This window comes from Polyodon spathula, chromosome 21 (assembly GCF_017654505.1).
Source record: "Polyodon spathula isolate WHYD16114869_AA chromosome 21, ASM1765450v1, whole genome shotgun sequence".
Lineage (NCBI taxonomy): Eukaryota > Metazoa > Chordata > Actinopteri > Acipenseriformes > Polyodontidae > Polyodon > Polyodon spathula.
Window position 1 is genome coordinate 27167804 of NC_054554.1, and position 26768 is coordinate 27194571.

The following is a 26768-nucleotide window of genomic DNA, read 5'->3' on the forward strand; positions in this document are numbered from 1 at the left end:
TAAACTGATTACAGGGACTCACCACCCATCGCAGCCAGAGGCTGGTCTCGCTGGCCGTGCGCAGGGTCACGTTGGCGGGGGCAATGTCAGGGGGAGCCTGCAGGGTCTGGATCTTGCGGGAGGGCTGGCTGGAGGGGCTGGTGCCCACGATGTTGACCTGCCGCATTCGAAACCTGTCGGGGAGGGGGGGGGAAAGGGGGGCTATTACAGTAAAAAGAGCCTTCTTGTTAGCATTAAAAAACTAATTGAGAAAAATAAAGTACATGGCCATTACCTACCAATGTGATATACTTAGTCAGGTTGACAGAAAAGACCTTCAAATAACACCAGATTCTGCTAATCTCAATACCTTGTGCTAAAGAGCATCCTTTAGTAGTTTCATTACGGCTGGATGGGCGGTCCTCTAGATATACCCTAACACATGTTGCGTGACAGACAGGTATTCAGCGTTTACAGGTGCTTCGATATCTGGGGATAGGATCCTCCACAGGGATTAACAACACAGTGAAATACAAGACGCCCTGCCATTCTCTCAGCTCTTCAGTACTGGGATCCTGGAAAGGGAGTGAGGGAGCGGAGGGCTCTGGGCTCACCTGTAAAAGGTGTACGGGTTGAGATTTGGCACCTCAAGGGAGCGGGCGTCCGGCTCATTGGGAAGCTGGTGCAGCAAGACCCACTCTTCATTCTCACCGATGACAGCGATCTGAGAGAAAGAGAGAGATAGGGAGGGAGAACACAAATACGATATCCCTTCTAAGTGTTTACCATGGTATTTTTGCACAGTACTTGTCAGGTAAAGTAATAGTAACAGCCTGAAGTATGCAAGCGAGGGCTCTGTGTATTCACACTCAGGTACAGAGCAGAGTACCTGAGCCTCCACCTGCCACCTGGAGATAGAGGTCTTTCCGTCATAGCCCGGTTTGAACTGCAGGGTGACCGAGCGGGGGCCAATGTTGGAGATTGCCATGTTGGTGGGGGGGCCCGGCAGCTCTGTGGAGAGAAAAAACACACAGGAGGGCATCGGTGATTTAACAGCACAGAGCAGGGCGGAGTCAGGACAGTGGCTGGGTTCTCCCAGACTGGATTAATGTTGTTCAAACAAATAAATCAAATCGCCAAGATATGTGTAAATGCATGCATCACATAAATACTATATGTACTTAAAGAAGGACAGAGGGGCACCTTCTAACATCAAATTGAAATCCTAAAGAATGCACAACCCAAGTATTATCCCTATCAGCTATTCGGTTCTGCACATGTAATAACGACACACACTGGTGCCTCATCTATCTTCCCCTTCGCTAGTGACATACATCCAGGAGAAGATGATAATAAATTGGACTCAGGCAGGTGGTGTGTCTGTGAGAGCGGGACTCACCCGGAGGGACCCCTGAAGAGATGGTGGAGGAGGAGAGCTGCCCCTGGCCCTGGGAGGTCATGGCTGCCACCTCGATAGTGTAGGTGGTGAGGGCGGTGAGGCCCGTCACGCGGTACTGCAGCGTCACGTTGGGCAGATAGTGAGTCACGCGCGTGTTGGTGCGGTTGTACTCCTCCCAGGAGATGCGGTACCCTGCAATTCAAACAGAGGAGGTGAGGGTGCAGGGATGGAGATCAGGTCTGTCTGTGCTGATAGAGAGGCGAGCTCCGTACCTGTGAGGATGCCGTTCTTCTCGAGCGGCTCCCTCCAGCTCACTTTCAGAGACGTGTCCAGGATCTCAGTGAAGCTCAGGTGACCGACCGGACCTGGGACTGCAAAAAAGAAAAACACACTCTTCAAGAACCTCGCCTTCAATCACCAGCAGAACTGCTAGCAGCACTTACTGTACAACGATGAAGGCACTGGCTGAAAAGTTTCTTATGCATTGATTGAATTTTTTGAAGCTGTGGATGAAAGCTAGCAATTCACTTGATGCTTTAGAAGTCTCAATTGAAGATATTGTTGAGTGAGTTTTTTGTAGCTTTATGAGCTGTTCAACCAGTCCCTTTCTAGTGTTTAGAGATTACTGCTTCTGTATTTTTATTTTTTTATTTAGACTGCCCAATTATTTTAACCCTGATTTTGTCTACAATGTAGAATGTCTAATTATTCTGGGAAAACTGAAGGTTCAGTAGAGGTCCTCCAATCCCATGACTGAGACAGCTTCCTATTTCACACTCAGGAACTCGAGAGCAGATGTCAACAAGCTACCGGTCTCTGGAGGACTAAGCCAGCCCTGTAGGTGTCCACTGGAGCTCACTAGGCATCTGTCCGGTAGGATCCGATGAGGGGAAACAGTCCCTGCTGGTTTTGCTTCCCTAATCAGTGGGAGCACCAGAACCAATGTGACTTTTCACAGCCAGGATGCGAACCTGTGCTCCCCCTGACGGTATGACTCATGTAGTAAGAATACACTTTTATACCTATTTTTAAATCCAAAAGCATTAGGTCAAGCATGTGAAAATACAGATCTTTTATTGCACACCACACGGCTGTGCTTTTACCCCCTAGCTTCAGTATGTTGCACTGGGGTGACTTACTGTCCTCGTGCGTGCGCAGGACCTGGGCAGTGCTGCGAGGCCCGTCCCCTGGAGTGGTGAAGCACAGCACGGAGGTGGAATACTCTGTGAACTTCTTCAGCCCTTTGATGTACCCCACATGGATGCTGTCCTGGAAGTTAGGCCTCACCGTCACCATGGTAACCTCCTCCTCTTGACCTGGTTCCCATGCCAACAGCTGCGGGGGGGGGAGGGGGGGGGAGCAAACAGAGCAGAGGAGTAGTTGAAGACAGTCCATAATAGCAGAAGGCAGCATGCAGGGAACAAACATGTGGCTGATTTTTGGTCCTTCCGGTAAGACACTGGGAAAGTTTATTTTTCTGTGCTATTTTTCTGTGCAGACATAACATGCTTTGAAGTATTTCTAATAGTATTTATCTATATGGGTATAAAGTGTGACAATTTACACCATTATTTTCCTTATCTAGTGTGACATCCAATGAGCTTTGTGTATGAGCCTTGCATTTGTCCCTGACAGTTTTCCATTCTCCCTATGCAGAAAATGACACGCACACAAACACTGACACTCAGTCAAGTTCGCACTAGGAGGGAGTCACTAGGAAACGCATGCAGATCCATAGCAATAGCATGCCCTGACTCGCTGCTCTGATCCCCTGCATGAAGACTCCTGAGGGGCTGGGGTCAGGTGGCAGGATTGTTATTCTGGATTCTCCCTGTGGAGACTTTAGCCTTGTAGTGCCGAGGGTAAGTGTCAAAGCATGTGAGACCCATGTGAGTGACAAGCACCAGCAACTGGACTCTAGACTTGGTCATACTCAATACTGGCTAGATGTTGTAATAGGGTAATTGCATCAAATATCTTTAAGGGAAAGTCTGTGTTCTATAAGTCTTGGAGACAAAGTAAAAGTCCAAAGACTGGTTTCTGCAGCCAGTGTTTTTCATCTTATTGATACAGAAAGTGTGAAAGGGGAAGGGGTGGGCGCCATCTAGTGGGCAGGGGGCCCACAGCAGGCTGTGAAGGGTTAGGGTTAGGGTTAGTGGCAGTAGAAAGCAGGAAATGAGACCATTGGGTGGCTGGTCACCGTCACAGTGGCCAGAGCTTCACCATCCCTCTGCTCCCAGGCCAGCAGCTGATGGGGAAGACAGCCAGAAAGCACTATGAGTGGAGGAGAGGAAGAGACCCGAGGAAAGGTCTGGAGCAACACCTCTGGGTAAAGACACCACCCCTGGAAACTGGAAGAGTAACTTTAAAACAGACCCGACGCACTGCTAGTCCTGCAGCTCTTATCAATAGGCAGCACTGCCTCGGTTCCAGTCCCTCAGCACTAACCTCTCAGACATTCTGCTTCTCAGCTCTTACCTCAATAAGGATGTGTCTTAGTTTCCCCCTTTTAAGGTGTTTTGTTCGCCTGAATTGGAATTTCAATGACACCTGGTGGCTGAATGTTGGATTTATTGTTTCTGTATTGCTAACTTTTTTATTTTACTGTGCAGTTCTAATTCCAGCTACCAGAGGGCGCTGTGCTCTGTGTGTGTGTGTGTGTGTGTGTGTGTGTGTGTGTGTGTGTGTGTGTGCGTGCATGTATGCGTGCGTGTGTGCGTGGAGCCCTGGTGTCCAGGCTGGCGCTCACCTTGTAACCCTGGTTGATGCCGTTGATGAACTGCGGGCTGGGCGCGGTCCAGCTGAAGCGGATGGTGGTGGAGTTCACAGCCTCGGCTTGGACGTTCCCCGGGGCCACTGTGGGCACTGCCAGCCACAGAAACAAAGATATAATGAGCTGATCTTCCTACCACCCATTTGAGTGTCACCTAATACAGCGTACAGAATATAGACCGGGAAAATACATGTTGTCTATGCAGAGGTTATAGTAGTGTAAAAAACAAAAGGAGGCATTGCTTTCTGAATTTAAACAGCATTATAATTACTGTCCCTGTGATAATGTTGTGTGTATAATGTCTCTTATAACATTTTGAAGATGATATTGCTTATATCAATAAGAGGCACGCTACCCTACACACAGCGTATTAATTAGCAGTCATTGTGCCAGTGTAAGTGCCCCTTCACCGTAGCTTTAGCAGAGTAGGAAAGCAGCGCTGCCCTGAGTCTCACCTCCCTGCAGGGTCCACTCGGTGACAGTGTGGCTGTAGACCCCCAGTCCAGCCTCATTGTAGGCTGCAACCTCAATCTCGTAGTTGGTCCAGATGATCAGATCCTCCAGGAGCAGGTTGTTCACATCATGGTTGGTGATGTTCTTATATTGATAACCCACCGGCAACCCAGACAGACAGTACCTGAGGAGGGAGGGAGGGAGAGATGGGTGAGCATACTGGATTAGGCAGGATGTTAGAAGAGGCACAGGCATGAATATAGCTAACTGGCCATCGCCAACAACACTATAGCTAGTTATTCAACAATGCTAGTCTTATTTTTCTTCTACAAATGTCATAACTTTTTGGTGTAATGATATTGATAATACCTGGGCCCTTTGGTATAACATTCAACCTGTATACCGTAAAACTTCAAATAATTGCCAGGTCTCAAATAATCCAGGTTTCAGTGTAGTGTGTGTTTGGTGCCACAGCTGTCTCCCTACCGTATCACGTATCCACGGATAATGCCGTTCTGGTGGCTCTCGGCCGGCGGCTGCCACTGGATCATGATGGACTGGTTGGTGCGTCCGCTGGCGATGACGTTCTGTGGGGGGCCACTGGGGGGCTCCTCCGGGAGGGACAGTCTGGAAAGAGATTCAACAACAGCCTTATAGTAGATTGGAGAGCCTGAGAGTGAGGGCGATGGAAGGGATGTATTACTTTAAATTGTATTCAGATTTTCAAATTCTAAAATTTCTGGGTTTTACAAAAGCAATAAGCCAAGCATGTGAACATACAGATCTTTATGCCATGAAAAAATGTGCTGTATGCTGCATGAGAGAATTAGTACAGTTCCTAAGTTTTAGTATCAATAAGCTCTACCAACGTTAGCAGCCCCTACAGCATACATCCCTTGGCTTTACATTCGGTAAATACTTTTATGTGAAAAATAAATGTATTTTTGTGAACCACAAGGTTATGTGTTTAACATGCTGTGGTGCTGACTCTCCTGCCTGTCCTCACCAAGCACTGGAATACAGCAGCTGAATCAATTCATCAATGTGAAGCCCCACCTGTCGGTCTCCTTGCTGAACTGACCCTTCCCCACGTCGTTGACCGCACAGATCCTGAACTGGTACGAGCGGGCCGGGATGAGGCTGCTGACCGTTACTGCAGAGGACTCGGGTTCGATATTGGCCAGCAGCACCGTCCAGGGAGCGTCTGAAGAGCAAACAGACAATGACTTAGGGAATAGTTCAGAATGAGTGTATTCCACACCCTGCGCAGGGGGAAGCTACACCTTGAGATTAAATCCTGGAACTGAAACAATCATAAACCTAGAAACACAGAACATAATACTGTACAAAAAGCAAAAAGGATAAAGGGTATATTCAACACATACTTACCAAGTAACCCTCGAAGTGATCAAAGACTCTTTGGAGGAGAGAGTTAGAGAGAGGGATACAATGCAAGTGCTTCATAAGTAGCACTTTTTGAAACCAGCTTTGAGTGTAAAAGGAATTTGTTATCTTCACACATAAGACTTCAGTTCTATTCCTATGGCAGTTTTTTTTTTAACATAAACAATGGCAGTGTTTAGATCTGCAACTGCTTTGATCAACTGATTAGACAGCATTAGCTTTACTGTAATGATTCCACCCTCCCAGCTGGGGGCACTCACTGTTCTCGGACACCTCCAGGATGTAGCGGATGAGGGGGCTGTTCCCGTCGAAGGGCTTGGTCCAGGTCAGGTTGATGGCTCTCCGCTCCACCGAGCTCAGCATTGCTACAGGGTTCTCAGGAGCGTGAGGGAGCTGCCTGAAATACACGAGAGGGAGGGGGAGAGGAGTGAGAGAGACCAAGGAGGTCGACCACACTCTGCTCTGCTGCAGGGCTAGCCCTTGTAATACAGAGAATGGGGGAGAGGGAAGGAGAACAAGAGAGAGCTTTGAGAGAGAGGGAAAAGGGAGCTTGAAAGACCGGTTTTAGAACCCTTGTTGAAGAGGCCGTGCTGTCACACCCTCAAATAAGAGCATGGGAGAGAGAGGGAAGGGCTGACCTGACTCGGAGGTGTGCACTGCGGGAGTCATTGCCTCCCACGGAGGTGACGTGGCACGTGTACGTGCCAATGTCTCCGGACCAGGTCTGGGAGATATGCAGGGTCCCGTCGGGGTCCAGGCGGATGCGTGGGATGGAGTTGGCGTGGATCACTGAGCCTTCCTTCTCCCACACGTACCTGCACAGAGAAAACACAATCACACACGCTGCAGGAGGCTGATCTGCTATTCACATTCACGCATGGCTCAACAGTGGCAGAACGACAAGAACATCGGTTCACCTGACGGTGACGCTGGGGTCGTGGGTCACTCCGCATGCCATGGTAGCTTTGGTTCCCTTGATGACACTCTGGTCCTGGGGGGGGCTCGTGATCCGGGTTCGTGCTGAAGGAAACAAACAAGCGGTTACAAATAGCTGAACCATGGCAATGCTGCAGTGCTTAACTACAGTCTATACTGAGGGCTTTACCACAGACAAGCCTGCGCAAAAACATTGTTGTAATAATATCACCTGACATGCAGGCAATTCCAACACTTTTTATTAAAGGGAAATACAAGTTCCAAATGTTCCAAAGCAAGTAAGGAACAGCTTGGATGCACTTTTGGGTCCTCAAAGTTCAACTTCAGAGCAAAGGATACCTTATTTTTTAAACAGTTGCAATGCACTTCAGAGTACAGCCCCTATTAGTTTTATTTCCCTTTGGTAAATCCATACATGTATTTGAACCAAGGCTTTGTTATCAAGCTGTTACACCCTCCCTGTTCGGGTCTTACCCAGGACGATGAGGTCAGCGTTCGCCTCGTCGATACCTCGCGAGTTGGTTGCTAGGCACCTGTAGGTGCCGATATCTGAGATGTGGGAGGGGCTGATGAGCAGACTGCCCGACTCCAGCAGAGTGAAGCGGGGGAGCTGGACTGAACCACTGGCCAGGATCCTCTCTCCTGTGGGGGTGGGGGGGGGGGGGGGGGGGGGGGTGGTCAGGGGGGGGGGGGGGGGGGGGGGGGGGGGGGGGTGAAGAGAAAAATAAACAGAAATTCAACAGGCAGCCCTGGCCGTCCCCATTGCAGAGGGATAAAAAGAAGACAAAATGCCCATCAGTAAATGGATTATATTTGGGCTCTTACTGCACTTGCATTATGGATTGCATGGATTTGCATGGATTTGAAGATATTTAGGAAGCAAGCAAGGGGTCCTGGTAAAATGGTCCCCCACTCATTCTACAATGATCTATTCTGGGATACCAAGATATATGTTAAGCAAGGGGTTTAAGAGGGTTAAACATGCGAGGTGCTGTTTTGTATATTAATGTATTACAGTGCTTTGTTCTGCAATAATTTCTACTGATTTTCCTTGTATAGCATACATACAGTGCTGTATTTTGGTGTTTTAGACACACTGCTGTGCCTGACAGTGTTAATTTCTAATGCCCTGAGGTAAATAAAGCAAGTTAATCGTGATACTGTACGCACAGTATGATGAGAGGCTCCTCACCTTTCTGCCAGGTGATGGCTGGCCGGGGTGCTCCCGAGGTCTCGCAGTGCAGGATCACTGACATGCCGTCGATCACTGTGCTGTCAGAAGGACCCGCCGTTATGTTCGGGGAGATGCCTGCATGGGAAAGCACAACGTTACCGTAGCCATTTGTATTGAACCCGCCGGTCAGACAGAAAAGTGGCGTCCACAAGGAGATTAATATAGTTTCCTCATACTGGTGACTGCGAGGTAGGTGTTGGTCTGCACTTCTCCGGCCTGGTTACGCGCGAAGCACTGGAACATTCCGGTGTCGTCAGGCAGGAGCCCGTTCACCTGTAGAGTGCCACCCGGCAACACGCGGTATCGAGGAATCTTCAGTGAGCTGATAGGGACCGCATCCTTGAACCAGAGGATCTCTGGTTTTGGCACACCTACAGAGAGAGAGAGAGTAGAGAGAGGAGGGAGAGGAGAAAGGAAAGAGGGGGAAGAGAAAGAGAGAAAAAAGAGGATGCAGGGAGGGAGAGGGAGATAGAAGAGAGATAGGGGGATAACATTTGATCTATTAGGTGTGTTGATTTTCGGACCTATTATTTATCGTCTTTTTGGCAGTGTGTCTCTGGAAGGGAGAGCCAGAGATAACGGTCCGTCAGACGTATGAAGGCCTCACCTCGGGCCTGGCAGGGGATATCCACCACCTTCTCCATCTCCGCAGTGATGTGTCTCTCGGGCTCCTTCACAAACTGGGGCGGCTCTGGAGGAGCGGAGACAAGACAGGCAGTCAGTGGGGGTGAGAAACAGCTGCTTTATCCTTAATCTTGGACAGAGGAAACGGAACAAAGAGCACAATGGATATCTTCTAAATATATAATTGAAACCTAGAAATTACCAAGAACCCAAAATAGAAACAGAACCGAAGGTGGCAGTACCTAGAACGTGGAGGTAGGCCCCGGCTCTGACCGAGGGCACACTGCTGCTGCGCAGGACAGCCTCGCACTCGTAGTGTCCAGACTGATGCACTGTTGGGCTCAGGATGGTCAGCTGGCGGTTAAAGTCACTCAGACCACTGGTCACCAGGACGCCATCCTTCCGCCATGCGATACTCAGCTTGATAAGGGGCCTGGAGGAAATAATATCTTAAATGGGACAGGATTTTTAACTAGGCCACACTGCTTCTCTTCCAGATCCTCAACTCTAGATACTAGGCCACACTGCCTCCCTCTAAGGCCCTCAGCTCTAACCACTAAGCCACACTGTCTCCCTCCCAGTCCCTCAGCTGTAATCTCTATGTCACAGCCTCTCCCTTCCAGTCCCTCAGCTGTAATCTCTAGGTCACACTGTCTACCTCCTAGTCCCTCAGTTGTACTCTCCACACTGCTCTCCCCTGCTATTTCAGTCCAGTCAGAACGGAGTAGAGGAGGGGTTCCTGACCTGGCGTTGGCAACGCACTCCATGGTCACCTCAGAGGCCCCCGAGGCCACGCTGGTGTTGCGGGGGGGAATGATGATGGTGGGGGCGATGGGATCAGCGGGGCCGCCCACGTCTAACAGAGAGAAACAAGCACAGGGATCAGACACTGAGGGGATCACCAGCACTTCAATACCTTAGCAGTTACATCAGAGAGAACAAGGAACAAAAGGGCCACTAGAGGGCTCCCCTGTACGTGATTTGTTCCACTGGACAAGTATTCCTCAGATTTCTTAGTTTCGGTGCTGCTTATTGTGCTTGACCATGATACCACCTTACTCTCAGGATCAGACAGAGTTTCATAGGGATTGTTTAGGCAGTGTAAAGAGTCTCAATAAACCCAGCATATTCAACTATACTGTATTATTGGAACAGATGGTTCCTGTCACACTTCAAAGACAGACAATTCCAGCAGAGACAAGGTTGGATCCTCCAAATGTATGTGTGCTAGTCTTTACAATATGCCCTTACTGTGGTTTATTATCACATCTATCTTTAACATGCTCGGCTACCCTTGACCACACACTTGCAATGCTTCTGTGCTTTTACTGTGGTGTGCAACAGGGATTGGAATGTACACAAAGGTGCTAACCTTATAGAGTCAGTTTATAATCTCATGTCTGTGACTCGGACACATATAGGAGGAGGGCGGGTGTGGGGTCTTTCTATCTCCCTGGCACCCTTGCCTTCTCACACTGTGGCCTGTATCTTCTCTCCCTCCCTGGTTCCTTGACTGCATTGCCATCAGCTTGTCCCAATAAGTCTGCGGGCGATGTCGCAGCGGGGAGGAAGAGAGAGACTTCGATTACACACTCCCCGTCTCGCTGACAGGAGTCACTCTTCACAGCAAGCTTACAATGACAGCCCAGCTTGGGGTTTGTCAGTGCCTCCGCTTCTTAATGGATGAATAAGAATATAAGAAGCTGCATTGCTGCCTGCACACACCGCTCAGTTAGTCCCATCTTGTTCACAAGATCACCTGCTGATACTGTCATTTTTTTCTTTTTTATTTTACCAACACCTGTCGTAACACCACGGGCAGCCCGGATGACACTGATTCAATTTCATAAGCATGTGAGATCTTAAAACTGACCAGGAGAAATTGGTGGCAAGTTGATAGCAAAGCCTGTTTTCCAAATTGGCTTGTTTTGAGACAATTCCAAACCTCAGCACTCTGTTACAGTGCAACTGGGAGATGCAGCTTTCACACAGCACCAAATGCAGGTCATAGATTTAATTTGCATAAAAGTGGCCGCTATAGCAGGAGTTCAATTGCCCCCCCCCCCCCCCCACAAAAAAAAAAGAAAAAAAACACAACCAAAGGTAACCAAAATCACCATGATGGGGAATCTTTGGTTTCCTTGGGCATATGCCTAATGTTATCATTTTAATTATTTCTCAAATAGACGAGGGAAGGGTCCTTTTCTGCGCATCCCTTACTGTATCAGCACCTTGAGTTCTGCTGCACAGGAGCCTCTCGCTGGAGATTAAAGCCTCTCTTGATAAATATCGTTAATTCCCTAGCACAGGGACAGGCCCTTTCTCTGGAACGGAGTCTGCTTGTCTCCCTGCCCACTAAAAGGACGCAGCCTCTGAACAAATGGCTTCCAATAAATGAAATAATAAGCAATTCAATTATCTTCAAACAAATAAGAAATGTCTGCGTGTGTAACAAATGGCTGCTTCATATAGCCGAGTTTAGCCCGAAGTGGACAGAGCTGTGACAGGGCAAGCAATCGGATTAGGGCTACCACCGGTACAATTCACCTTGAGAAGGGCTGTGGAGACTGTATTAAAAAGCCATTTATCGGCTGTGGCCAGCAGAATGCTGGCTCTGGCAGCTCTTAAACTGAGGAACCAGCCACCAGCTGCCCAAGTGCACTGAATCAGAAACGATCAGCAGGGTGAGGAGGCACAGGGTGGGGAAGGACAGAGGCTCATCTAAGCTCTGGTGCGCATTTTGTATAGCACAGTGAATTGCATTGTGTTCCGAGAAGGATATATAGCTTCATATTCACATGCCCTTTTTATGACATGCTTGGAGTGTTCTGATGTTCAAATATTAAAATGTATTCCATTTTCTCCCCCTTGCCCTGTTGTCTGGGAATTTATCGGTGCTTCCTGATTCCAGAGAAATCATGTGTGATGTTGCGAGCTTTAACCTCTGTTGACCCCACCTGCCCTATTATTGAAGCAGGTGGAGCCAATGTCAAAGATCATGCCATTGAACGATTTCTCTGTGAATCAGGAAGAAAAGACACAAGATCAAGTCCAAGGTTTTCTCCAAGCAAGCTCACAAACAGAGAGAACTCTAGCTCGCTCAGAGGGGCAGCTTTCTACAAAGTACAGACAATACAGAACCACTAGGAGGCGTGTCTTACTCTCCACGGAGAGCGTGATTGGCTGGCTCGTCTTGTTCTCTCCGTTCTTGTCATTGACCGCTTGCACGTAGTAGCGTCCAGCATCTGGAGCCACTGTGGACAGGATGACCAGCTTGTTGTCCAGCGTGATTGCTCTGAGGAGAGAAGAGGGGCGTCAGTAAGAATTAAGTTTTACAGCAGGTGCCCTGGACCTATGCCTTACATTGGTCATGGTTAGTGTTTTATAGCGGCACCATAAATCCAATGCAATCTTGGGGTTAGTCTAAAAAACCTTTTTGACAAAGGATAACTGTCACAATGGTTATCTCCCCCAGGATAAAAAGTCTCTCAGACAAGTGACTGTTTAAGTTAAGGATGATTCGGATTCCGTTTCAGTGTTTGTGTACCATGCTGCCTAGAAGGAAAGGTTTCCACGAGGGCTGGTCAAAGCTCAAGCGCAGGCCAGCAGTCACAGAGAGAGCCCTGCTTCTCCTCTCGAGAGCAGTGGAGCTGAACTCCAAACAGGATGTCAGCAGTGAGAGATTGGCTGTGTTTCCAATCAATGTATTATTATTACCGTGTGTTTAACAATCTGGATTTCGATTGTGTGTTCCGAATGGATGCCCCGGTCTTTCCCACTGGATGCCCAAGAGATGCCGCCCCACGGAAATGAGATGCAAATCTTCAGCGACTCCATGCTGCTGAAGCATACCAATTAAACATGCAGGGGCTGGCTTAGGAGAGTATACAGCATGTGGGGCTGGCACAGATACAGCGGCCCAAAATATGGACTCTGCAATGTAACACGTTAATGATTTTGTGATGATTTCACTGCATCGACCTTCAATTGCTTGATGGTTCAATGCTCCATAATAGCCCTCAATAGCCTTGTGATGCTGGTAACTGTTCATTTGATCTTTCAAGCGTCAAAGAATAAACATTTCCTAGCTTTCAAAATCTTTCTGTGTCTCCATATTAAGCAAAACTATTTGAGAATATGTCCTGTTGGCCCACTTTTCAGTACTGAATGCCAGACTTATTTATTTATTTATTTTTTTGGACCAATTTCATGAAGTGTAAACACGCTTTTGAGAATACATATGCAGCTTTGTCATCTAGGGAGAAGAAACAGAATTTTTACATATGGTTCCATTAGTGTCTCCCGAGACATAGTTTCCTGACTATTACAGTGGCTATAGAGGGATTCAGGTGGAAGATTGGAATAATAATTGATTATTGTGATATTAGTGATAATTAGTCTTGATTGCTTATTGCACTGAAATATGATTAGCAAGAATCTTATCAAGAGTAATCGTGGTTCATCTGAAGCTAAAAAGGATCAGCACCATTGTTAAGATATGTCATTCCTCTCTCTATCTATAGAACTGATTTGTCCATAAAGAAATGCTGGGATGAGGGTTGTTAGTGCCAAGTAAATCAACAGGGAATCGGAAAATAAACACTTGAATTCAGTTAACCCTCTACTGTGGTAGAAAATAGAACAGTGGTGAGGCTTCATTTTAAAAAGCCAACTAGCAAAATGCAGACTGATAAAATGATACACAGAGACAGAACTAACTCAGGAGAAACGTGCAACTAATGGGAAACTTGACTTAAGATTATGGTAATTGGTTAGTCTAGAATCCATAACGGAAAATGTCATTATCATCTGACCCAGGTCAGGTGAATACAGAGTTCAGTGGAACCTGAACTTGGTCTCTGTCTCTCCCCCAGTCAGCACACACACTGAGAGCCTGCCTATCACTGCTTCACATCAGGGAATTACTGGTAATGACTGTTAAATGCTTCCCCTGCTTTGTTTTAGGATTTGTCAAACCACAGAGCTGAGAAATTAACAGAATCACAGGGAGTGCTATTTCCCCAGTGAGGGGATTAGCTGTGCCAGAGCTGCTCCCTCTAAACAGCTTCCCAGTCATTGCTGTGCCCCTCTGTACATCTCCGATAAGAAACGAGACTAATCCCCCTGGCAGAGGAACGTGGCTGCAACACATTCACAGCGAGACCCACCCCAACACACACACACACACACACACACACACACACACACACACACACACACATGCACACACACACACACACACACACACACACACACACACGCACGCACACACGCACACACGCACGCACGCACATGCACACACACACACACATATGCACACACACGTACATGCACACACACACACACACACACACACACACACACACACACACACGCACACACACACACGCACATGCATACGCACATTCACACGCACGCGCGCACGTGCACACACACAACACACACACACAAACTGCAGTAGAGTGATAGAGATCTCAGTTATGTACAGTCAGACCTGCTAGGTACTTAGATGGTGATCTTCTCAAACCTCAAAAGCGAGCAGCAGACTCAAGGCTGGTCAGTGCTTATTGGATTGTCAGATGGTCAGACCTCAATAGCTAAGCAACAAGGTCAGGAGCATTGATCAATACTTTAGATATTGTGAACCCAGACTGTTTTCAGAAAGTTTAGAGTAGCAGGTTTAATCAGGTTAAAGAAAGAAATGTAGTTAGCATTTTTCATTACTGTTATCGGGTCAGACCATAGCAAGCTAAACTTGTCATGGTTGAAAGCTTGTTCTGGTCCTATCCACCAGTCATCTAGTCTGCTATGCAGTCATCTACTACTGCATCTTGAAGCCTCTGCTCTCTCAGCTTCATTCAAGCACAGTAAACTGCATTATTGAAAGAGAAACTGGGCATTTGCTGCTTAGCAGCTGGAACTATCCCCTTTGAGCAAAGCCTTCACAGGGTGAATCGGCTTATCAACAGTAAGAACCAAGGCCATATAACACAGTGTTAAGTTGTACCTTGGGGGTATAACTTTTAATGAACAAATATTAAGCTTATGGTAGCGGTCCCTGGTGATCCATGGCCATGTGGAGGTTAGAACATTACATCTCTTCTCATGGTGGGTACAGTATGTATTTGGTAGTGGTGCTGCTGGAGTTTCTGTGTTTGAGGGGAGAGTGTAGCACAGACACTGTCAGGTCGCCTTGCTTGCACAACACTTGTTTAACTATGCACCGTTTGGCATTTGATGTTAAAAGACCTATCTTGTGCAAATACAGTAGCTTTAAATCCTTCACCCCCAAACGGCAGAGAAGAATCTGTCAACAGACATGCTTGCTTACTTACTCAAAGCAAGGCTGCCCTGTGAAAATATCACAACACTCAATAATCCCCCCTGAGGACAACGAAACCAAGCCTCCGCACACAGCCCCCGGAGGGGATGAGAGAGGCAATGCGCTAACAGAGAGAGCCGGTCTGCATGAGGGATAAATATATCGGTGCACTGAGGCAGCGATCTCTGCTGCTCCTGCATATCCCTGATAAAGCGCTGAGGCTCGTAATATAGATTCCCTTACACACACACACAGTATCAATTGAAAACAACTTGTTTGTGCAGCTCCAATGCCAGGAGAGATTATCGTGCTCCATGCTGTCGCCTGGGCTGCTGAAACAGGCACCTGCTGCTGAGTTCTGCTAAACGCAAGCAGAAGTATCAGGGTGACAGGACTTATGCTTCTACTGCCATTATAGTGCCATGATAAGGCCATCCGCAAACGTATTAGCATCAGAAGACTTGGACACAGCTCCTTGAAAAAACTATTTTATAAACCAAGTGTCTTTATAGTCTCCAAGTAAAACGCCTAATGACTTTGCACTGACGGCTGACTCACTTCTTTGAGTATTTGTGACCTACATAGTTCAGGTATGTTCCAGAGGTTCAATGTGAGTATGTCAGTGAAAGGATATGTATGCAGCTCAATTTAACTGAGAGGTCAGTCTCTGGAGGTCAATACCAGGGCAGAATGGTTGAGACAGATAGACAGACAGAGTCAGACAGAGCGTTTCACCTCGCTGCCCAGCCCCGGCCCGCTCACTACCACACTCGCCAATTAATATTAATCCACTCTAATGGCTGTGATCAGAGCAGTAAAACTGAGTGGGGAGAAAACCATTTGACATGCCCTTTATGGAGTATTAGAGCTAGCAGGAGCAGCAGAGGCACAGAGATCAATTAGCTGGGATTCCCTGCCCCTGAGGGTCCCTGTGCTATCAAAGCACAGTGCCCGTGTCCCCGCTCCTGCTTCACTCTCCTAGTCTGGACACACTTCAAAATGCAGGTGTCCTGATTGAGATTAACTATTTTTCAATATACACTGCTAATGCTGCTAGCCTCCCAGACACAGAACAGCATGCTAAGCACCAGTAGTGATTACTGTACACCTCTGTTCTCTTTGTGTGTCAGGTATTTTAGCCAGTTGAGAGAAGATTTTATTGCTAATTTAATGTGAGTCCAGTTGCACAGCACGTCTCATTTTACACCATGCAATCAATCTACTGTCCATTCTTCAGTGATAAAATATATGCAGTATAAATTCCTGATAAAGAGACAATATAAGGTTGTTGAAAAAACGCCTTATTGGAAAAGTACAATCTTTTTTTGTTGCAATGTTCGTCTACTAGACAGATATTAAGGTTTTAAATTGTAGCTGGTTTATTACAAGTGTGTGATGTCATACACATATATTATAATATATATATAATATATATAATATATATATATATTTATATATATATCTTATATTACCACACACACATACATATATTTAAATATGAAGATAGTGAAGTTTAAATGGAATATTTACAGTTCTTTTTATTTATGCGTTCTATTTAAATAGATAATGTACATACAGTATATATAATATATTTATTGGGTTGTCGTTGAAATGAAGAAAAACACACAAACACACACACACATACAGATACATATACACACACACACATGCAGATAAATACACACACACACACATACAGATATATATATATATACATACACACACACAGCCCTCCTCTGATCCTGTAGGTGGACTGCACTTACATTCGGCTGCTGGGCGGTATCTTGCGTCCGTCCCGGAACCAGGTAACCTGCGGTTGGGGGAGGCTGTGTATCCGCGGGGCGGGGATAACCGCACCCTCCCCCTGGGATACGCTCTGCGATCGCTCCCCGTCCTCAAAGTTACCCATGTCTGAAACATTTAAAACCAGAGCAGCGGAAACGGTCAAACACCATCACATCGCACCACATTCATACCAGATCTTTAGAGACGTTTCACCAAGAAAAAAAAAAAAAAACCTGCCTCCCAGTGTTCAGTACAGTGAAACTTTCGAACTCTGTTAAAAAGAAAGGGAAAAGGGGAAAAAAAGTCTCTCTCTAATTGACTGCTTTTAACTACAGTAATTAAAACACAGACAGAATCATTAATGACTCTCTCTGTTATTACTAGTCATTAAAGGTTCAGCCTTATTAATTTCTCATTACCTACTTAATTAGGCATTTTCAATCTGACAGCTGCTCTCATTTTTATGCCCCCACCCCTCCCAGATTCAAGACATAGTATAACAGGGACCAGAGAACAAGCCTGCCACACACACATTGGGGGATTACCAGCCAGGGATACAGATTATGAAGCCAATTAAGCACTGTGGGCATGATGTGTGACCAGTCGCTTTAAATCAACAGGCATGGGCTTATTTTTGGGCTTATGGGCTTATTTGGGCTTTGGGCTTATTTTTACTATTAGCAGACACTATTAATTCCAGACTCAACAAAGAAAAATATTTTTCTCAACAGTAAGGCATCACAATCTACTGCAGTGTATGCTGCAGTGTATGGCATCACAACTCGATTCATATTATATATATATATATATATATATTATATATATATATATTATATATATATATATATATATATATATATAGAGATGAACATAAGACTCCTATTGCATAGCATCCATTCCATTCCGGGTATTGATACAAGCTTGATCAGCCACAGTATATAGGTTATACAGCTTCAGGTGTGGCTGACTAGACTATAATAGTAAAACCAGGAGTGGATCAAATTGCTACACAATTGGGGTCTTATTTCCATCTATATTTTTACACCTATATTTTTCTTGCACTTGTTACTTTGAGAACCCCTATAATGTATGTGCAGTATGCATGACACACACATCTATGATTAGTTATAGAGAGCGGTACTCACAGGCCACTTGCACTTCAGTTCTCCTCTGCATGAGGGCGCCCACGCGGTTTCGTACAATGCACCGGTAGAAGCCGGCGTGTGCACGGTCCAGTGAGGGGATCATATACCTGAGAGAGGAGACAGAGAAGGGAGAGGAGAGAGGGGTAGGTGGGGAGAGACACAGTGTGAACCTCAGTATATCAACAGGAAGCTCAGGCAGCCTTGGGTCTATTGAGCTGATCTGAACAGTAGCAGCCCTTAATACCATTCAAATCAATACAAAACCCACTCACTTGCACTGTTTGAGTGACTTGTTCTCAATGACTTATTGGAGGTGGAATTGAGGTCTGATACTATAGTTCAAGCACATTTGTATTCATCTTACTTTAGCTGTTTTCCCATGCCTTTCCCTTGGTTATTCTGTGCATTTACCATATTGGTCCATGGTTTGCATATGAGTTTATATGCTGGATGTTACAGTGCATTACCTCTTTTGGTTTTGCAGTGCTTACCTATGCTTTATTACACTTTGCTATGCTTTTACTATGGGGAACTTTTGTAACGGATCTTAGAGCTATAAAGACAGGTGATATGTTATATTTGTTACCCATTATTATCCAATTACCTTAGAGATTCAATGTACCATATCTCAATCCTATTTCTTAAAATGTTTTTCCAGCATTGCCCCCAGAGCGGTGTGCTGTTACAAATGCTGTTCTTTAGTACACTCTGTGGATATTAATAAGACAATACCACTTGGGCTCCAATCTCCCACCTGAAATTCTTTCAAGCTGCTTCGCTCCTGTACTGCCACTCCTTTATTTGTACTTTAGGACTTCATACAACTTGAATGTATTCCCATTGAACATTGTCTACCAGAAAAATAATTCTACAGCTCTCATAAAAATCAGTGTTGTTGTTTCTGATACACCTCCCCCCAGGCTACGACCTTGAAATTCCTGTAGCGAATACAGCAGCAGCAGCAGCAGCTCCGACGCGCATAACAAAGCCTGCAGCTCCACTTTTCTCCTCTAGGTGACAGTCTAAGACACTATCAGTGTACATGTGGACGGAGAATGTCAATTAAATTCTAGTCAATTTAGCAGAAAATCCCTTGCCCTTGGCTACTTTATTGATTATATAATAAAACAGTTCAGTAATTAGTTTGGATGATTCCATAATACATAATGAGCGAACCAAACTTCTGATTATACATTTATGTATGTTATAGTATAGTCTACACTAGACATTAATATATTTTTTATCGATTTCTTTTCATTTGTATTATTATTAAAATGTAAGAAAAATCACAATTAAGCAATGAGACTGCACATCGCCTATTTATTTTTTTTGTAATTATCTGTGTGTCTTTTAAACTGCCGGCTGACGTTTTCGTTCAAAAAATTCCAACTGCTGCAAATATTCATGCAGTTTTGAAATCCCTGCACTAGAAGGCACGGCGCCATTCTACATGGTCTTTGTTTCCAAACCAAAGGAGGAGTGCTGCTAGGTGCTACAGGAACACTTTATTATTGCTTTCAAGTGCTTATGAGTCAGAAGAAGAGAAGGGGCCGTTCTATAGCAACAGAGAATTCTCACACAGGAAGGATTTGACAAAAAAAAAATTGACAGAGGTGTGCTGAAAACACTGATGTGTAAAGTAAATGTTTTTACTTGACATTTCCCTTGCACTTTTCCATGCGGTTTGCATTTCTGTTGCACAAATTGCGTTTTAGCCGTTCCGCCCCCTACAGCTGACTATGCAGCAGTGCAGCAGAGCTGTGGAATGCTAACCAGCCCACTGTCTTTTGCTTCCTCATTCCAAAAAGACAGCTGGGTTAATGACTATTCAACACTGTTGGCTGTTAGTAATCTGCATTTTCTCTTAGAGAGACGAGGGAGCAGTCCAGGCTTTATGGACTGGAGGGGGGCCCTTTCTCTTAGAGAGACGAGGGAGCAGTCCAGGCTCTATGGACTGGAGGGGGGCCCTTTCTCTTAGAGAGACGAGGGAGCCGTCCAGGCTCTATGGACTGGAGGGGGGCCCTTTCTCTTAGAGAGACGAGGGAGCAGTCCAGGCTTTATCGACTGGAGGGGGGCCCTTTCTCTTAGAGAGATGAGGGAGCAGTCCAGGCTTTATGGACTGGAGGGGGGCCCTTTCTCTTAGAGAGACGAGGGAGCAGTCCAGGCTCTATGGACTGGAGGGGGACCCTTTCTCTTAGAGAGACGAGGGAGCAGTCCAGGCTCTATGGACTGGAGGGGGGCCCTTTCTCTTAGAGAGACGAGGGAGCAGTCCAGGCTTTATGGACCGGAGGGGGGCCCTTTCTCTTAGAGAGATGAGGGAGCAGTCCAGGCTCTATGGACTGGAGGGGGGCCCTTTCTCTTAGGGGGTGGTCACTAATGACAGGAGCTCATTGATACGGCTGGAATGTACATTAGGTGCACAGTTGTTTAAAAAGTTACATCCTGTATACTATTTACATTGAAACCCTCTTTCCTTTCCTGCATGCCAAGGTCACCCATATGAGAATTCACTCAGGCCTGCAGCGCTCCGGTCTCAGGTTTGATCCCACTTCTTTTAAATAGCTATTGACCTGAGTGAATCAATAGGGACATAAGGAGAGAGATTCGGGAGGAGGGCTAGTTCGGAGGGTAAGGAAGCAGATGGGATGCTGGTATCAGGTTCCGTCCAGTCTATTGTGATCTTGGAATGAAGGAACCGAATCAACGGGCAAGCTAGCATCCCACAGCAGCAATGAATTGGCTTGGAAGACAGACAAAAGATGATTTAGAAGGTAAATAAACTGTTGCAGACATTAGAATGGCACTTGCTGAAGAGATTTATTCTTTCACTCTGTAGACTGAAACTAAAGTGGATCCAGACAGACAGTGGAAGATGGCGAGGGAGAGAAGAAAGATGTGAATGGAACAAGGAAAAGAAAGACGTGCAAGGGAGGGGGAGAGGTGCTGAAGTCTGGGTCGATGGGCAGGCTGGAAATGTGCAGTCTTGTTCTGAGTGGAATTCCCATGATGCCGCCATTAACAACCCGATAATGAAGTATCAAATAATATTAGCAGAGGGTTAGCAGGCTCCACAGGCAGTCAAGTGTGGTAAATTACTTCTTGTGTGAAGTCTATTAGTGTTAATGGCATAATTAACAGCACAGGAATATGTGGGCTCTGCAATTTTGCCAGCATGGCTCCCAATTTCCACACCCATACATAGTGACACTAATAATATATATATATATATATATATATATATATATATATATACATATACACACACACACACACACACACACACACATCAATCTGATTCCGCTGGTGTCGAACTTGTGCACATACATGCGAACACATTACAAATATTCAATTCCATGAATGATATTCTCATATGGGAAGATCCACTGTACGTCGACAGTAACTATTGGAACAAATGCCTATGACACATTTGATCAAATTCAACAGTAAGGCTCCCGAGATATTGATCAACTCTAGATGAATCCAAAAGTGTATGACATAATTTCAAGGAAGGGGGAAGACGATTCCTCCGCAGCCAGGGCTATGCATCTCACATTGACTGGGATATAAATGCGGGCTGGAATGCTGACTGTCTGTTTGCCTGCCTGCCTGCCTGCCTGTCTGCCTGTCTGCCTGTTTGTCAGTCTGCCAGGTCTGGTTCTCAGTGCAGCCAAGGCAGAGCAGGTCCCTGCTGTTGCTATGGAGATCAGAGGCCTGTGTGGTGACCTCAGCCTGGCACCGACAGCTGACAGCTGTGGCCCTGCAACAGGAACTTTACCCTGAATGGTTTGATGGGAAGGAATGGTGTTTGTCTGTGTGGAGGGGGGGTGATGCTCTTGGAGCTTTCAGATTCAGGTGTGTGGGGGGGTGGCCATTACTGGTTTGCTGGTTTTCAGATGGTTGTGCTGGTTTAGAAGGTCCATTAGCAGTCTATTTACTGTAAAGTTCTGAGTCAGCTGTTGTCTAGACTCTATTCTATGCTGTAAACCTGGGTTTTTATATGTTCCGTTTCCCAGCTCTCAGCCAATCACCACCCACCTATTTCTTTCCCTCTTTCAGAAAATATGGTGTACATTTTGACATACGCAGACACAGTAGTGATGAGACGGGCAGCCTCTACAAAGGTCTTCAAATGGATTTTCAGTAAAAGCACAAGTCTGTAGACAGGCCTCAGTCTCAGTGGGGAGCAGTGGGCTCATTGATTTGTTGGACCCACAAGTAGAAAACCCTGCTGAGTTTAGTGAAGGAGAGGAAGAAAACAAAAAAAAAAATGAATCACTCAGATTGCCAGTAGCTAAGTTACCAGTATGTGTCAGGAATGCAACTCAAACACATGCGGGTGCTTGAAACATGCTGTGCCAGAACAGCATCCTAGGGCTTTTTCGACAAGGCAGGCAAGCATGCGAATCTCTGTGGCAAGTGTAAGTGAATGCTCTTCGACTGGATTGAGAAACAACACAGTGTATCCAAGCATGCTGTCAGTATACTGCAAATAGAGCACATTGTTTGAATTATTATAAAGGATACTTTCCATCCCTTCTTCACCTTTCTTTTACTGACATACTGTTTCCCATCAAGTCCTCTAACCAGTATAAGAGCTTGCCCACCTTCCAGTCTCTCATCTCTAACCACTAGGCCACACTGCTTCTCTCCCATTCCCTCATGCCTCACTGCCAGTCCTTATCACTAGCATTACTAATAGATAAGATAAGATCAAAAAACTTAAATAAAAAAATTAATAAAAACAATTTGTGAAAGAATTGATAGCAAATCTAGTTAGCAAGTGAGCCCACTGCCATCATTCTGTGGACAACGAAGATTAGTGTACTGAACTTGTGTTAATTTGTACTGAGCCAGCATGAAATTATATCTACTAGTAAAAAAATTGCAAGTACTTAATACCGAGACCAATTTCAAAGTCTGTTATTTGTTTAGGTCAGGCCTGCCTGACAAGAGGTATTAGAGAGCTTCTTATAACTTGCGATTATATATTAAGAGGAAAGACTTCAATGACAAGGACCTGGCATACTTTAGCTTCCTGATGTAACAGCTTGGTGGAGTTGCACTCTGTTGAAAAGAACAGTGGAGCAGCATTACAGATAGACAGCAATCTTATACAACTACTGTTTTACAACAGTCTGAGGCACTAGCAGAGAAACAGCAGGCTAATTCACTAGGCTTTCTTGTCTTTCACCTCTGGAGAACTGGGTTCGAATCTGGAGCTAGTGAAACGAGCTTGGCGGTCTCAGTGTAGTCTCCAGGCAATGTCAGGTGGTCTGCAGCCAGAGCTGCTGAGCCTTTGGAGGGTATTTCTCGATTAAACTGAAAGAATGGCATATTTCTTCATGAACAGACTGTGTTGTCAGCTCAGCTGTCCGAATGAATAGCCCAAGGCGAACTGCATTCTGAACACTTCTGCATATGAATCTAATGTGTGCCAATGTAACGTCAGCTTATACATGCTCGCCACCTGCCTCATCATTATGAGAGTGGCTCCTTGTGTGTTCTGCAAGCAATAGAGGCAGGCAGGGAGGTCGTATAAATGTATTAAAAGTCGCGATTTAATTACTTGCAAATTAACGTTAATAATTGAAGATGTTGACACCGAAAGTTTAGGAACTGCATCGGTAATGGGGTGTGAAGTTGGATTTTTAAGTCCTTACAGGGCTGGATAAACACATATGAAAACCTGCCATAACACTGTCAGTAGGGTGTAGGGCTACCTACAGGCAGCCAGGACAGCACTGATTCCATGTGAAAACATTAAAATTGATATGGAGTGATGCATCACCATTCCTCTAAAGGGAAGTCTTGAATAACGAAGAACCTGCCAAATGTCTACTAAGATTTATAACTGAATCTGAGAGATGCTGCTTTTCTATATGTAACGCAAGGTGTAGTGTGATACACTGTCGTTACGGATTCTGTCCCCTGTCGGTGAGATGAAGTGAGGTTAAGCTCTAAAACCATGAATGCATTGTGGTTTAGATGCTTGCTTGCAGAGCACGGGGTCTCCAGGTCCTGTCCAGCCTTGTTACATATATTGCAAAATCTATACGTTAGACAGCCCAGCTGCACTAAAGTGTGCTTATTGTCCAATCCCTGCAGGTTCTAATGGAGACAGGGCTTTCAATTGAGATCCCAGGTTTGGGACGTTACAGCGCAATCAAGAACAGTGAATGGAACCGTCAGGCACAGTGCTCCAGTGCAGAGCCTTCAGTTGACACATTTTAATACCAGTGCAAGATAGAGCCATTTCATGTAACATTTGCAGGGAGATTAAATCTTCACCCTTTCAGTCAAACAGCCTTATCTGAGCTCTCAAGTCTAGCAACTGATCTTGGATAACACACGTCAGTACGACTTAGTCCGGGGCAAATAATACAAAAATCAAATAAAAAAAACAAACATTAGTCTTATTTCAAACATCCAACAGCATATACCGGCTGATGTTGGAATGGAAAGCAGATCTGAGGCAGAGCAGGGAGCCTGATTGAGGAGGTAGTTTTCTTGCTTATATAAATATATACTGGAGGGTGTAAAAGGTAAGGTGATGCAATAGTAATGCATGAGTGAAAGAGTTCTAGCTTAGCCAGCGGGACCCCTCCGTGTACCTGTACTCCAGGGAGAAGCGGGTGAGCTCTGTATTGTTGTGGATCCACTTAAACTCCAGCGGCCAGCTGCCCTCCGCCATGCAGGTGAGGACCAGTCTGTTTCTCTCCAGGTGCAGTTGAGAGCGCACAGGCTCCGTCTTGAAATAGGGAGGCACGTCATCTGGAAGAAAGAAGAGAGGGGCAATGAGGAATTAATCATACCCCTGATTCTTGAGGGTGGGGAGGAGGCGTGTTGTTGTACATTATCTAATTTTATATATATATATATATATATATATATATATATATATATATATATATATATATATATATATATATATATATATAGACACACACACACACACACACACACACACACACAAATACAATAAGCAAATGTATCATGCTGATAGTCTACTGTATATGTACTGAGGCTTCCATATATATCAGCATTGCAGGTAACAGAAGTCGATATATCTTAGCAAAACAGGACATCCAGAATTGTATCGTTATATTTGTACAATTACTAAATACAACAATAGAAAAGTAGTCAAATGAATACCAGCTGCTTAAAACAATAGATCACTTTGACAGAGATTGAATGATTCTTGGTGTTAGATCTCCCTGCCGACTTGTGAGGGCGCTGTGTAAAGGGAACAGAGTACCCTGGACTGGGTGGCCCGACAGTTCATTCCCAGAGTTAGGCGGAAGTCGGCCATCTAGAAAGGGGACTGAGCTACACTAAATCATTGACCCAGAAGGTCAACTGTGTGGCATCCACGGATTGGAGGATTGGGGGCGTTCGTTAACCAAGGGGTCATGGTTACACTGAGAGAGCCGTGAGTGTTTTGTTTGTTTGGTCTGTCTGTCTAAAACTCATTGTACATTGCTGTGGATTGCAAGCTCTTTGTTATTTACTGCTTGGTCACCAGACCGCTGGATTACAAACAAATAAACCATATCACCCGTACTTTGTTGTCTGTTTGTTTCATTGGATTACTGCACCTGCACTTCACCTGCTCGACACCTGCGCACTAATAACCACTTTGCCACAGTCGCTCATAATTCACTCTGCAGAAAGCACCATTTTATCTTAGAAGGAGAATTGTATATTGGCACAAAAGTGGCATGGCCAGGCAATTTTTACCTCAAAAACAGCTGCACTATAAAAGGGCAATGAGATCAGGAGCTGAAACCCAGTCTGCCACAGCACACAGTATCATGCGCTGGTTGGGTTCCCAGATGTGCCTTCCACTTTCATGTAATTGTCTCTAATTACATCTCAACACTGCTGTAAAAAATGGCTGGAAGCAATTGGCTCTGTATTATTGTGTTTCCATTTACCTGCACGCGGCAAAAAATGTACGCAGCAATTACCAGCTGAAGAAGCATTTTCTATTTCTAATTGACATATTCAATTCCATGGCAGATGAGGCCTTTCCAATCCACATAATACAAAATACCTCCAGCAAAGCAGTTTATTCTTAAACACATAATATGCAGTTAATTACATCTTGTTATTGATTCATGCCTTCATCAGCCAGGTATAAATACTAACCTTTTGGTTTGCTTAAATTATTAAGCTCATCTCGTTTTAAAGGTTTCTTCCCTCTGGCACTGTCATCAGAAACTGTACTGAGAGCTAAACACTCCATGCTCAGCTCTCCAACAGGGTCATTAACATGAACCTGAGCAATGAGCTCCAGTATAAACACTCCATGCTCAGCTCTCCAACAGGGTCATTAACATGAACCTGAGCAATGAGCTCCAGTATAAACACACCATGCTCAGCTCTCCAACCCTGCACCTCAACATGACCACTAGTCTAAACACTCCAGTATTGCTGTTACCCTGCACCTCAATAATGAGCAATGGCCCCCTTTCAGCTCTCCAGCACTGCCGACCTTAAAAATGAGCACTAAAACACTCTTTCAGCTCCCACTTGTGACCTAAGCCACAGTTGAACCCACAGAAGCGAAAGGCTAGTGAGTGTATTAACCCACTCAGTCACCCAGCAACCCCAGCATGGTGCCCAGTCTCCCCCCAGAGACCAATTGAATTCTCTACACCTAAACACTCCGCCAATGGGCAAGGCTGAACACAGGAGCCTCGGAGAAATGTGCT

General features: G+C 45.5%; 1 protein-coding gene across 1 annotated transcript in view; it reads right to left on the bottom strand.

Annotated features, from left to right (window-relative positions):
* LOC121296467 (protein sidekick-2-like) overlaps positions 1-26768 on the bottom strand; it is a 131808-nt gene that overhangs the window by 15644 nt on the left and 89396 nt on the right. Inside the window, exons 2-24 of the mRNA XM_041222077.1 lie at positions 24666-24825; positions 18055-18161; positions 16888-17035; positions 11964-12097; positions 9547-9658; positions 9045-9235; positions 8786-8869; positions 8355-8549; positions 8137-8253; positions 7419-7586; positions 6926-7028; positions 6647-6823; positions 6269-6405; positions 5661-5808; positions 5091-5231; positions 4607-4788; positions 4128-4243; positions 2518-2713; positions 1651-1749; positions 1379-1570; positions 869-990; positions 594-703; positions 23-173 (exon numbers count right to left, since the gene is read on the bottom strand). Of these exons, the coding sequence (XP_041078011.1) occupies positions 23-173; positions 594-703; positions 869-990; positions 1379-1570; positions 1651-1749; positions 2518-2713; positions 4128-4243; positions 4607-4788; positions 5091-5231; positions 5661-5808; positions 6269-6405; positions 6647-6823; positions 6926-7028; positions 7419-7586; positions 8137-8253; positions 8355-8549; positions 8786-8869; positions 9045-9235; positions 9547-9658; positions 11964-12097; positions 16888-17035; positions 18055-18161; positions 24666-24825 (3290 nt within the window). The remainder of the gene's footprint in view (positions 1-22; positions 174-593; positions 704-868; positions 991-1378; positions 1571-1650; positions 1750-2517; positions 2714-4127; positions 4244-4606; positions 4789-5090; positions 5232-5660; positions 5809-6268; positions 6406-6646; positions 6824-6925; positions 7029-7418; positions 7587-8136; positions 8254-8354; positions 8550-8785; positions 8870-9044; positions 9236-9546; positions 9659-11963; positions 12098-16887; positions 17036-18054; positions 18162-24665; positions 24826-26768) is intronic.